Raw genomic sequence first — 13,107 nt, forward strand, 5'->3', positions numbered from 1 at the left:
TGATACAAAACATGCCCTACCTATGAACTTGGTCTTGTTTACTGGACCGTACAGGAGCAAGACCATCAATCTCATCAAAGAAAATAATTGAAGGTCGCATCTGGTAGGCCTACAGTGAAAACACAGAACACTGACATCAGGAAAACAGCACTATTTGTAGGAGAAACGCACAAACAACACAGTGGTGGTTGCAATGTCATTGGAAGTAGATTTTTCAGACCAGCATCAGGGATTTCTACTCATTGATCTAAAGTAGTGTTGTGAGTAATAGAAGGCAGGAGCATATGTCAACCCACTGAGAAGGGCGACAGGAAACAAATCACACCACTGGTTTTTACAGCTATTTGGCATCCACCAAGAACAGCACCAGGACTTAATTAAATTACAGGTTCTGGAAACAATCTTTGTTACCAATTTCAAAATAGCCATGCTTTCAGCCTGCATTTGTTTCTATCTGATCAAAAGTCACCACTTCTTGAAACCTTTTTTGCAGCTGTTTGGATTTTTCTTTCCTGAGGCAAGGAGTTGAGGGTGTGTGCTGCTTTGCAAGGTCCTCTTGACTGCTTTACTAATTTTTCCTAATGCATCTCAAGATTCCAAGCCTCTAAAAATGTTACTGAAAAAGGAAACACTGGCAATCTTCCCACTTCAATGGAAGGAGTTGACAAAAAAGAAAAAGAACTGTTCTTCACCACAGAAAGTTAGTTACAACTCAGACGGAACATAACGCACATTTCAACCGTACCTGATCAAATAACAAACGAAGTTGTCGTTCCGATTCCCCGACCCATTTACTCAGACAGTCAGCACCTTTTCTCATAAAAAAGGCTACTCTCCTGTCACCTTGGCTACATTCATTAGCAAGTGCACGAGCAACCAATGTCTTTCCAGTCCCTGGTGGGCCATAGAATAGACAGCCTCTGCAATTTAAAAAAAAAAAAAAAATTCACATAAGAAAAATATCATAGAAAAGTACCTGTTACCGCCCTTATCCCTGAAGCACACTATTCTCTCCTAAACAAAGCTCTCTTCATTGTTTGTTATACTTTTAAAGTTACTGAAACCAAAGAATCTGAAGTCCTGTTTCAATATACCATGACTCAGTGTTGATGGCCCAGAATATATATATATATGTAACAATTAAATCTCTAATAATTTCCTAACACAGAACCCATTCAGCTGTGTAAAAAGTGGACAGATGCATCTTTTAGCCCGAGCACAATCAGCACTGCAAGATTCTAGTTACAAGTCCAATTAATTGTAAAGCTGATACCGGAACTCTTGGAAAAAAAGTTGGTGGGACGGACAATTGGACTTCCACAAAAACTGCAGTTGACTACCACTTACAGACTGATCAAATCCACTTGCATGTAGAACTCAAAACCACTCCACTTCCTCGTTTTTGAAGGTAAGACACTTAAAACAGTCTCACAACCCTACAAATCTTTGAGCCTACATGTATGCTGGATTCTATCAATTTTTTAAAAAAATTAATTTTTTCTACTGGTAAAAAAATCCAAAAGTATCGACACTTAAAATTCTAAAGTGTGGAAACATAATACCTCCATTGAATATTTTCCTGAAAACAGGTGAATTAGAATTTACAGTTTTAAATGGCACCCCTTACCTTGGAGGCTGAATTTTGAACCTCTCAAAAACTTCTGGATAAAGCAATGGAAAAACAACCATCTCTTTTAAAGCTGAAATGTGGTCAGCAAGACCACCAATGCCATCAAATCGTACCTAAAGATGAAGACAACAGAACACATTTTAGATGTGAAAGCTGCAACCTCGATAAAGTTCCATCAGAGATTAGATGTCAGCACAAAGGAAACATTCATGCCAATTTTCAAACTGCTTGAAACAAAACTGTAAGCCAAGGCAGTTTAGACAGCACATTACTGTATGGAAGCTTTCAGTAATTATACTGAAAATGTCTCATTGACACATTGCAGTAAAAATACTTACTGAACAATCTATTTGCACTGGATCAACATCAGCCAGACTCGCTCCGATTTTCACACGATCTTTGTGAACTCCCTTTAAGTCACTTTTCCGAAAGTTGACAGGAAGAGATCTGATTTAAGTAAGGTGAAAAAGAAAGATGCTTTCTAACTTGCAATGTGGACTTTTTCTAATAATAGCAAGTGAATGCAAAATATCTTATGAGTGTAAGCTTCCTGAATTGTTAAATATTGGTTCCAGCTGTTTTGTGTTTAATGTCCATGAGTAAGGAAAAGAAAATGGTCACTCCAGATATTAAACTGAGTTAATTATTTTAACAACTCTTAGCACTTATAAATATCCATACCAGTCAATAATGCATATGTAGGAATACAGGCTTAGAACAAGTTATTCCCTTATGTGCAAGCCATGGACTGACAATGATTCGTGTGAGGAAGAAAACTGCCCCTCCTGACCTCCAAACACACTGATACTATTCAAATACCTTTAACTTCTATATTCAAAAAGTTACAGCCCAAGATGATACTTATTTCAGTTGGTTTTAACATTATAAAGGCTGCCTACCACTGCCAGTCCTTCCCAAAGACCCTGGAACCTGTGTGCCAGTAGACTACTCCTGAAAGTAGACTCCAGAAAGACATCTGAGACATCAGGCTGAAAATGTATTTGTTAGACTGCTACTAAAATAGGTTTTCTAGAGCATTTGTTAAGAAACCAAATCTCTGTCATTTTCTCTATTTATAACATCCTCTGTTATAGTGGCTTTCTCTCTGAATCAGCTACTGTAAAGCACAGGAGCAGCAGAATCTTACATTAAGAAATTTCATCAAAGTGTTGCTACCCCCGTTCCCCCTAAAAATCAAATTGCTTATTAAAATCAATTCTAAAAATCCAGCTGTGGAGAGTCCAGTTACAGTTGTAACAGATATAGCCACCAGAATTTAAAAACTGAACGCAATGAAGATGTAAAATCCTCTCAAGTAGTCTACTTCCTCCCCTGTTCTCCAGTTGCATTAACCTTCTTAAATTTCTGTTCTTCCTCTGCCTTTCAAAATCCTCTTCATCATCAGATGAGGAAGAGGAATCACTGCTGGGGACTGTGTGTCTCTGTCTGCAAACATTCAAACAAACAATTAAAAAAGTTAAACACTAAGTAATATCAAAATTTAAGTGAACACTATCTCAGTTTATTTTGATATCTAGTATATTTCCAGATTATTGTACTCTTTATGAATCTGATTTCAAACTATGTTATGTGATCTCCCTCATGACAGCAAAATTTGATTGTTAATAGGAAGATAAAATGTTTAACCAGTGTGCAAAGGAATTTCTTGACCAAGTTACTCTTTTAGTCCACACGCTCTCATACACAAACCAAGTTTCACTTAGCATTATGTATCCACTCTGTGAAACACCAACTCTTTATCTTCAAAATTTGGTTTCAAAATTCCCTTCTTCCATAACTGCCTGCTTTCAAGGATGCTAAATAAAGCACTACTATCTATCAAGGAAAGGCATTTAAGGCAGGATGCTAAACCTATTAGTCATTACTATTGCAATTTGTAATTTAGAATTTAATTTAGCATTTTTCTTGCTTTAAGTATAGTTTCATATGCAAACTTGAACTGATTCCAAAGAAAAACCAGATTCAGTACCTGAGTGATTAAAAAAAATTAAACTTCCATACTCTCTTTAACTCTTTTAGATTTAAGTAATTAATGTGCATCCTTCAAGATAAAACAGTCAGATTTTCAGAGGGAGATTTTAGCTTCAATTCCAGAACAAATTAATTCAGTTATACAATCTCAGCCATAACCCTCATCATCACCACAAAACCTGCATTTTCTAATAAAATCTAATGGCCAGTAAAAAGGATGGGCTTCCTCCAATATTTACTTTCTTTATATCCTCAGACAACCACAGCAATAACCATACTGTTAATACCTAATTACCAAGAGTCCAAAACCAAGGATTTTTGGATCGTGTAAGGTCCAAGGGTTTTTAACTTGAAAGCAGTATTCAGTCATGTGACTGACAGCACTACTGAGAAAGAACTAACCAAACTCATACCTGTTAGTTCCCTTGCATGGATCTCTCTGTCTGACAGGTGAAGACTTGTCTGAAAAATACATCTTACTTTGTCTTGGTTCTGTTGAAAGCAAAAAAATTGGAATAATGTTACAAATAAGTTTAACAGAAAGCAAGATACTAAAAGAGGCAGAGAATGGAACATGTATCACCCATCTATGTTTTGGGGACATTTCAAGGGTGGGGAGGAAGAGGCTGTTTTTTGAAATCATCGCACAATAAAAGCAAAAACATACACACCTGAGTTTTAAGAACTGAAAACCAGTAAGGTCATCAAGTCCGTTTAATTACTATTCTTTCAATGATACATAGGTAGTATTTTTATTGAAAATCAACAATAAGGATGCCAAAAAGCATAGAAATAGAATGTGCACAGGATATATGCATTTAACAAAGTTCCAGGTAAGATATTTAAATAGAAGCTGAGTGTGTATACATATTTTCATTCTTAAAAAACCTCATAACACTCTCACTTCTATGCAAGAAATTAGCTCTTAAGAGAAGTTGTGCTTATAACCTACTTTGCAAAGGAGCTTGATAGCGCTCAACAGTTTTCCTCTTCCGAAAGGAGTAACGCTTTCGCGTGTCCTCACCATCGTCTTCTTTGGCTTCACTTTCTTCTGAGGAGCCCCCTGCTCATCAACATTATGTTGCACTGTTTAAGTACTGTTGTAAATTATATTAACTTCAAAATGCACTACATCTGTATTCCCACCAGTCCACAACCTTTTCTGCTGTAAGTGCTTTGGACAAACAACTCCTCTTTTCCTCTGAAAACCTGTTCTGAGCTCACTACACTACAGCCCTAGAGACTGTGACTATGGCTTGAATTGTCAGTAGCAGCACAAATTCTTTTTAATAGATGAAAAATACCCAGTAGTTCATCCCATCTCGATTATTTAAGACAAAGCTTTTGGCTAGAGCATAGTCAAGAGAACTTAAAACAGACTTATCCAACAATGCTACCTTGATTATCAGCTATTTCTTCATCAGTCCTTTCTGTATCGAGGCTTTCCTTAAAAAAACAAAACAAAAAAAAAAAAAAAAGAAACATGAAAGACCAGTCACAAATAAGCAGAAAACCTGTGGGCATAATTGGTGCCCATACACAGAAGATTTAACTATTGTACAGCAAGAGAGAACAGCAACATCATTCTGGAACTCAGGATTAGTAAGATTAATAACAAGGGTTTCCACTCTAAAATAGGAATGCAGATCCAAACAAAAAAAATCTGTGAAAGCAGGCTATGACGATGTTTAAAAATCAAAGTGGCTGCCACTCAAAAGGATATTAGACTAACTTAATTTAATAAAGCAGAACTACAACAGAGGAAATATAATTGCTGTCTATCATTTTAACATGAGTTCCTCTTGGGGAAGGGAAATAATTTCCCTATGTGAAATACCCTACTTATACAAAAACAGCAAAATAGACTAGTATCTACTTCTTCTGTGTCGTGGAACTCCTCCAGGTCTCCCATTCTTCGCCGTCTACGCATCTTCTCCATATCATCCATTTTTTGCAAGACTGCTTCTGCAGTACTAAGATACAAAGTTGACATATAAAAGCAAAAATAGGCTAGTACAGGAAAAGCCCATTTAGAACAGAACACATAACCATCATATTTTAATACAGCATGCACAACGCAAGTTATTGACACTTAGCCAAATTTTTCAAAACTATTTAAAAATTAGGTCAAATATAGAGAGATTAAAAACAAATGTATGAGTATTTGCAAATATAAATTGTTTTCAGGTTTATTTTCTCCCTCTTGCTGAACACAGTAAAAAAGACCCCAACTATTTTAGTAGGAAAAAAGAATTCTGAAGATCGCAGTAAAGTAATGAAGAAATAATGGCAGTTTTCCATAGCTCTTAGGTTGCTCTGCATGATAGCATTGTGTCACTTGGTTCACAGCCTTCTTCAGACAACAGATTGCTTCTATACACTGCTATTTAAATTTCATGTTGATTTTCATCACTACTTATGCTAGACACAACGTCTTACTGCTGTTACACTTTGCAAACCTTTCATAAAAAAATTTAGTTTGGGCTTCATAGAGGGAATTAAGCCACAGACAGGCAGAAATATTTGGATTGCTTCACTTTGCCAGTATCCAACTTTGCTTAGTATCTTAAGTTAAATCTACTGAAAGTCACAACATAAACAGATTGTTTTGGTTCACAACATACAAACCTACCCAGCTCATACATACTAGATCAGATTGCTCAAAGCCCCAACCTGACCTTGAACACTTCCACGGAGAAAGCATCCACAGCTACTCCAGGCAACTTATTCCAGTGCCTTACAACCCACCACAATAAAAAATTTCTTCCTAACATCCAGTCACTCAGATATAGCACACACATAGCAGCTCATAGGAAGTCTCAGCCTGACCAGTGAATGCAAGCAGCTCTTGCTGCCAGAAAAAATGCCTTTCCTACTGCTGAAAGGAGAAAGTCCCTAGCTAATATTTTGCCATAGTACAAAGGGTTGCTAATAAGGTTCATAGTAGTAGCTTTGCAAGATGGTGAGAAAAACCTCCTTACTTTGTTATGAGTTTGTCAAACAAAACAGATTCGTTTGTAGTGGCGTAACGGCTTTGTTGAAGCCTGCAGCTGCGGCGAACCTCCAAATCTCCATTTCCTTCATGGACTTGCTCTGCTTTTGCGTCAGCTCTGGTCTTCAGTGTTCTGGACACTAAAATGCAATAATTGATAAAACGTTCTATGACGGAAAATATGTCAGTCCATTTTCCCTTGGAAAATGTAAAATCCCCATCATTTATTTTAAAAATTTAAATTGAATTGAACTGAATTGAAAATTTTTTTTGTGACCACAGCATTCAACTTAAAGTACTTCTGCTTAAACTACATATTTAAAAGTCTGATTTGTATAGCAGCTTTTTAGTAGACTGGAAAAACAGCCAAGCTGATAAAAACAAACACTCCGCTTTTGTTCCACGTAGGAGGCAAATTTATTCCAATTACCTCTCTCTGGGAAAGTGCGAACAAAAAATGCCTACCTCTAAGGTGTTTTCCCTCCATTCATTTAAAATTATATCTAATAATCTTTTTCTAAAAATGGCTTATGTGAGAAGTCTCTTCCAAAGACGTATGGTTTTGGTACACCGCTTACTTTAAAAGAGATATGCCCAAAATTTATTTACCAGACAGCATCCTTTGCTATGGGTTCATTACTTGTACTGTCATTAAAACCGTTAAGAGAGGTCAGTGAGAGAGTAACAGATGTATCACCATGTCATTTTAAACACAGATGGGTTTGATCTCATCACCACCAACTATAAAACTAACTTTGAGCTCAGTAAATAATAACTTACTTTGTCCAGGAAGAACTAGAGTTACTACACACTAAGTGCATTGCCCACTTAGTGGGTTCTTTCCCACATTCAGCCTGCAGCTGGCACAATGCTGCCTTGAGCTAAAGGATTTTTCCAGCTGCCACAAAGTGGCCGCACAGCATCAAACCTGCTTGTGTACTCAGCATGGCAAGTCACTTCATAGGTGAAATGCTTCAGGGACACCTTCCCCATGTCAGTGTGCATCTCATGACTGAATTACTTTACAACTGCCTTGTGTTACAGTACTGCAATATCCCCTCATACCTGAAAGACTGATTTACAGTTAAACTGTAAAGTTAACAGTTCTGCAGACTCCAGAAATCACTGACACAAAGAAACATGAGCTAAGGAACGGATTCTTTTAATGCCTAAAAATTCAGGAATTCACACTGCATTCTTCCCAAGCCTGAAAGGAATTAATAGCATCTCTTCCTATTTGTACCTACCTCTTTTCATAAAATCCAGTGGAAATTCCTATCTTTACTATATCTATTCTCACAACTTCAGGTGATTTTGGTTGACGAGTTCAGAAGTTTTTGGGGCCAAGTTAAATAGACGAAGTGACCAAATGCAATCCTCAGAAATCTGGCTAGAAACGAATCCTAACAAATCAGGAATAAGAATCACTACTTACCTTCTTTATACTCTTCCTTTTTTGGATCTGATTTTGGCTTTGCCAACTGCCTGCATTAAGAGAGGAGAAGAAAGGAGAACAGAATTGTATTAGAAGCACTGTACAAAAGTATTGAATCACACTGAATGGCACATTTTCCCCTCAGCACTAGGGAACTTTAATCTGGTGCTCAATGTCATGCAAAGAAAAGCCTGTGGACCCCAGGGAAGATTTGGATCCCAAGTCTGCTGTGTACCATATGCATGCAGCTCTCTAAGGACAGATATTTCCCAGCTTGCTCATCTTGATGTACCTTGAGGGCAGGTAATATCTCAGTAACCAAAGTGGAGGACAGATCTCAAAGTACCCAGGAGATACATGCCTTCCATAGAAGCAGAACAAATTTACTAAGAGTGATTCTAGTTCTATGACACTGGCCCTGACATTAACATATTCATATTCCCTTGTGGGTTTTTAGCTGTAGATTTATCATGATGTGACTCACTGTGCATGCTTTCACTTTTCATTCTATGATTAAAACAGAGATTGAACACCTAGAAATACAATACCTTGAAAAGTGTCGATTGGCATTTTCACTTAAAATTTCCATGCTTTTGTCAAAGCTAGAGTTTGAACAGCGTGACATGTTTTTTCTCATCGATCTTAAACAGTGTCCATTGAAACATTCAATGTTGCCAGAGGAAAATTTCTAGGAAAAGAAGGAAGAATGTATTTATCTGAACGACTTATATTGCTTCATTTGATCAAGTTTAGTTTGTTACATTCGTGATTCAAGAGAGTCGCAACTAATGGCAGGTAAGTCTTGAACCACTTCCGCACCAAGAAGTAGCTCTGATGAAAAAAACACACCAGATTTTAAAGAAAAAAAAATAAAAATCTTTGATTTCAGACTTGATTCAGTGACCCCAGTAACCCAAATCTCACCTATAACATGCAATTGTTCCACCTGTTTGGGAAGGGCCAAAAATTACACTACAAAAGGAGGGGTTTGGGGCAAAAAAAACACCAAAACAACAACCAACCAAACAAGCAAAACAATAGAGAGAGGAAAGACCCTCTGCTTGCTTTGCATCAGCTTATGGACTGTGTTACTCCTTGTCCCTGAAGGGATACCTTTCGGTGAGCTTTGTGCCTCTCAACTATCTTGGAGCAGACATGGGAATATTTACTTAGATTTATTGCTAATAGATCTCCATCACCATTCCTTCTGTGACAGCAGATACTAACACTGTAGTTGGTGCATTTACCACCAACAATTCAGAATCTGCTTTCCTGTTGCTTCAATTACCTGCATTATTTGCCAATCCCCTAAATTGCTATTGAACTCGGCCAGGCTGTTAGTGTCCAATGGGCTATAACCAGAACTTAGGCCCAGCTGCACCCAGCTCTTCTGAACTCTGAGGAGCAGCTGGAACCCAAGGGGGTTCATTTTCTGCTAGACTTCTGGATCTTTAATCCAACAGAAGAATTCTTAGTAGTGGGATTAAAATATTTTTTGAAGATTTTTCCTCCTGTCTCTGTTCCATTTATAATGGCATTCAGAGGGATATAAAAAGACTTCCTTCAGAAGGGTAGCATTTAACCACAGAAAACGAAAGGGAACTCAAGATACAGTTTGCCATGGCTGTTCATCTTGTTCACACTGGTGTTTCTGCATGGAGGATGCTATTGACTTTTACTGTGTGAGGAAAGCTGTGATGACTACGAGAAGCAGCTTGTTCCATTTACAACCCAAGGTCTCATTACAAGCATGCCACACTAAATCTCACACTGAAAAGGGCAGAACACAGACCAGATGATTCTAATTCTTCACACTAATGTTACCAAGCAACAATTCCAGTCATCGATGGAGATAATGAGCGAATAAGGACCACAAGGATGTCAGGTCGTTACGCAGGGAGAAAATTACCAGGGGCACAGCCCTAACAGAATTTAATCTGACTACTGCCATAAAAGACAACACAAAACATTTTCACAAATACATCAGCAAGAAAAGGAAGACTAAAGAGAATCTCCATCCTTCACTTGATGCACAGGCAAACGTATGACAATGGATGAGAAAAAGGCAGAAGTACTTTGCCTCAGTCTTCAAGAGTAAGACCAGCAGTCCTCATGGTATCCAGACCAGGACGGAGAGCAGAAAGAAGCCCCCATAGTCCAGGGGGCTTCTACATGGCTTGGACACCCACAGGCCCCAACGGGATCCCACCCAAGGGTACAGAGAGAGCTGGCAGAGGAGCTTGCCAAATCACTTTAACAGGATCATTAAGGCTGGAAAAGACCACCAAGATCAAGTCCAACCTTTGGATGATCATCACCTTGTGAGCAAAGCCACAGCACTAAGTGCCACATCCAGTTATTTCTTGAACACTTCCAGGGGTGGTGACTCCACACTTTGCTGTGTGGCTTATTCCACGATTTAGCCACCCTTTTTGTGAAAAATTTCTTCCTGATGTCCAACCTGAATCTTCCCTGGTGCAGCCAGAGGCTATGTCCTCTTGGCCTGTCACGAGTTACCTGAGAGAAGAGGCTGATCACCTCCTTTCAGGTAGTTGTAGTGGGTGATAAGGTCTTCCCTGAGTCTCCTTTTCTCCAGGTTCAACACCCCCAGCTCTTTCATCTGCTCTTCATATGACTTACTTTCTAGATCTCTCCCCAGCTGTTGTTTTTCTCAGGATGCATTCCAACACCTCAATGTCTTTTTTGTCATGAGAGACCAGAACTAGACACAGGATTCAAGGTGTGGCCTTACCATTGCTGGGCACAGCCATCATTGCCCTGGTCCTGCTGGCCACAGGTCAGAATGCCCAGACAAAAAGGGAACTCTGGAGCACACTGCCCTCAAATATAGGTCACAAGAACAAATTTGTTCAGCTTGAGGAATTACACTAGGGTTATAGACCTGGACATACACAGCTTCCAAAGCGATAGCAGCAACTTTGGATCTCACTGGGTGACTCATGAAACTTACTGGGACTGGAAACCTGAAAGAGAATAAACCCAGCAGATATTGGTCTACCTTACATCTCCTGCTTTATACTTCTTACTGTCCACAGATGAAATGAGCAGTATAACTAAAGATAAACCATATGCTGATAACACAAAAAAAAAAGAAAAAGAAAAAAGCAAAAGCTGCCACTACTAAGTCCTTGCACAAGACAGGAAAGAGGCATCAGGACTTGAACATGAAGTCAACATGAGTTCTCATGACCTCTGTCAGATGGAGCACTTCCATATTATCTCTACAGTTAAAACCCCCAGCAAAGCCCAGCATCCCACAAATAAGGTAATGGCTTCATGCTCAAAGCACAGGAAAGGTCTACAAAAACGAAAGGAAAAAAAACAAACCCAAACCAAATAACCTTACAACCAGTTTCATAACAATGATTCTGCTTTTGTTTCAGGGATGACTTTACGTTTAGCTTCCTCATTCCCGTTTTCCACACTGAGAACACATGCCAGCAGTGTTATCTGCCTAACACTGCACAGCCTCCTCTCCTGTGCAAAGGCTGAACAAGCCCCGACAACCATTTCTTGGGGAGACAGCAAAAACAAAGCATTGATCTTTAAGCAGATCCCATGGCTCTTTGCAAGCAGGGAGGAGGAGGGGGGGGAACCCACCAGCATATAGACTTTTTCCTTGAATATATTGGCAAAAAATATAAAAATGTAAAATTAATCCATACAACTGAGACTCCTGAAATACTTCTGCTGGAAGGAAACAGAGTCTTTGAGAAGCATCACTCCAAGAGAGGGCCCCCCTGAAAAACAGACCACTTCCGAGTCAGATATGGTCTGCATTTGTCACAGAAATGCAGGACAGCCTGCAGAGTAGAGCCTGACTTGAAAATAGCAGAGGAAAGTTTTAGTTCTTTGAAGGCTGTGCTAAAAACAATGTAAAGTGAAATGATTCAGTTATTACAGTTGCAATGCTGAGACACAGAGAGCACAGGCCACTCGATATCTAACCCTTACCATTGTGCAAATTGTCTGTCTCTCTTCTAGTAGGGTACATCAAGATTATAGAACTCTCAAGTAACATTTTCACCGGTTTAGGTTATGCACTTGAAGTACAAATGAGCCCTGATTTCTAAACAGTTTCTTTTTTATGGCATCCAAAGTACTATTTGGATACACTTGACTGAGGAGTTTTTAACAGGCCCTTCGGGCCAACCAGAACGCACTCAGAGGTTCCATATATTTCGTGTCATGCCGGTTTTGATTAATTTCTGTCATCTAAACAGAGAGAGCTCTATAAACAGTTCTGCAGCTAAAGGAAAGAGGTTTCTAAGATCTTTTCAAGGTTATTTTTTCAGATGAGGAACTGAACCAAAATAAACGGGGATGGGGAATGACATAAAACACAACAAACCATGAGGGGATGAAGGTTTGTGTTCCCAGACCGGCTCTCAGCATGCTGCCACAGCCCCCGGACCAGGGCTTGTGCTGAGCCCCCATTACCGCGGGGAGGCCGGGAACGGGGGCCGGGCCGAGCCGGCTGCTTCTTCACACACCCGCAGCCGCCTGCCCCAAGCACTCGGTTCTCCCCTTTTTTTTCCTCCATAAACACTACTCCCCAGCTCTTTCTCAGCTCCTCCCAACAGCTCCCGGCCAGCACCGGCTCCCCCCCGCCGCGTCTCCGGGCCCACAGCCCAGTGCTGCCCGCCAGGCCGCGCTCACCCAACCCCCACCGGCACTCACGGCCTCCTTGGCTCGCCTGGTCCCCCTGGATACCGCGGCCCTGGAGGACCCGGAGCGCGTCCATACGCGGTGGCTCCTGAGCGCAGGGGGCTCCAGGGAGATGAACTCGGAGCTCGAGTCCAGGAGGTCAAAAGGTGGCCGGCGACAGCGGCTGTCGCGGGCGGCCATACGAGGCGGGCGGGCGGCGCTGCTCCGCAGGACCACCATGGTAAGGAGGCACAACAGACCCGGGCCCACACGGCCGTCAGCGCCGCCCGGATCCCTCCGCCGCGCTCCCTCCCGCTCCGCTCTGCCCTGCGGCCGCTACTGCTGGCCCGCGCGGCGGAAGGACACACGGGGCGCTGCGGCCTGCGCGCC

At 40.4% G+C, this 13,107-nt stretch overlaps 1 protein-coding gene across 4 annotated transcripts in view; it reads right to left on the reverse strand.

Annotated features, from left to right (window-relative positions):
- Positions 1 to 13,101, reverse strand: part of ATAD2 (ATPase family AAA domain containing 2) — a 30,317-nt gene extending 17,216 nt beyond the window's left edge. For 2 of the 4 annotated variants that reach the window (XM_058831222.1, XM_058831219.1), the window contains exons 1-13: positions 12,751 to 13,101; positions 8,598 to 8,737; positions 8,050 to 8,099; positions 6,604 to 6,754; positions 5,499 to 5,595; positions 5,020 to 5,068; positions 4,575 to 4,685; positions 4,036 to 4,114; positions 2,984 to 3,076; positions 1,969 to 2,077; positions 1,628 to 1,743; positions 746 to 920; positions 21 to 109 (exon numbers count right to left, since the gene is read on the reverse strand). In XM_058831222.1, the coding sequence (XP_058687205.1) occupies positions 21 to 109; positions 746 to 920; positions 1,628 to 1,743; positions 1,969 to 2,077; positions 2,984 to 3,076; positions 4,036 to 4,114; positions 4,575 to 4,685; positions 5,020 to 5,068; positions 5,499 to 5,595; positions 6,604 to 6,754; positions 8,050 to 8,099; positions 8,598 to 8,737; positions 12,751 to 12,957 (1,466 nt within the window). In that variant the 5' untranslated portion in view covers positions 12,958 to 13,101. The remainder of the gene's footprint in view (positions 1 to 20; positions 110 to 745; positions 921 to 1,627; positions 1,744 to 1,968; positions 2,078 to 2,983; positions 3,077 to 4,035; positions 4,115 to 4,574; positions 4,686 to 5,019; positions 5,069 to 5,498; positions 5,596 to 6,603; positions 6,755 to 8,049; positions 8,100 to 8,597; positions 8,738 to 12,750) is intronic. The other 2 variants (XM_058831220.1, XM_058831221.1) reach the window with 2 other exon arrangements.
- Positions 13,102 to 13,107: the final 6 nt, after the last annotated feature.

Source organism: Poecile atricapillus, chromosome 2, assembly GCF_030490865.1.
Source record: "Poecile atricapillus isolate bPoeAtr1 chromosome 2, bPoeAtr1.hap1, whole genome shotgun sequence".
Classification (NCBI taxonomy): Eukaryota; Metazoa; Chordata; class Aves; order Passeriformes; family Paridae; genus Poecile; species Poecile atricapillus.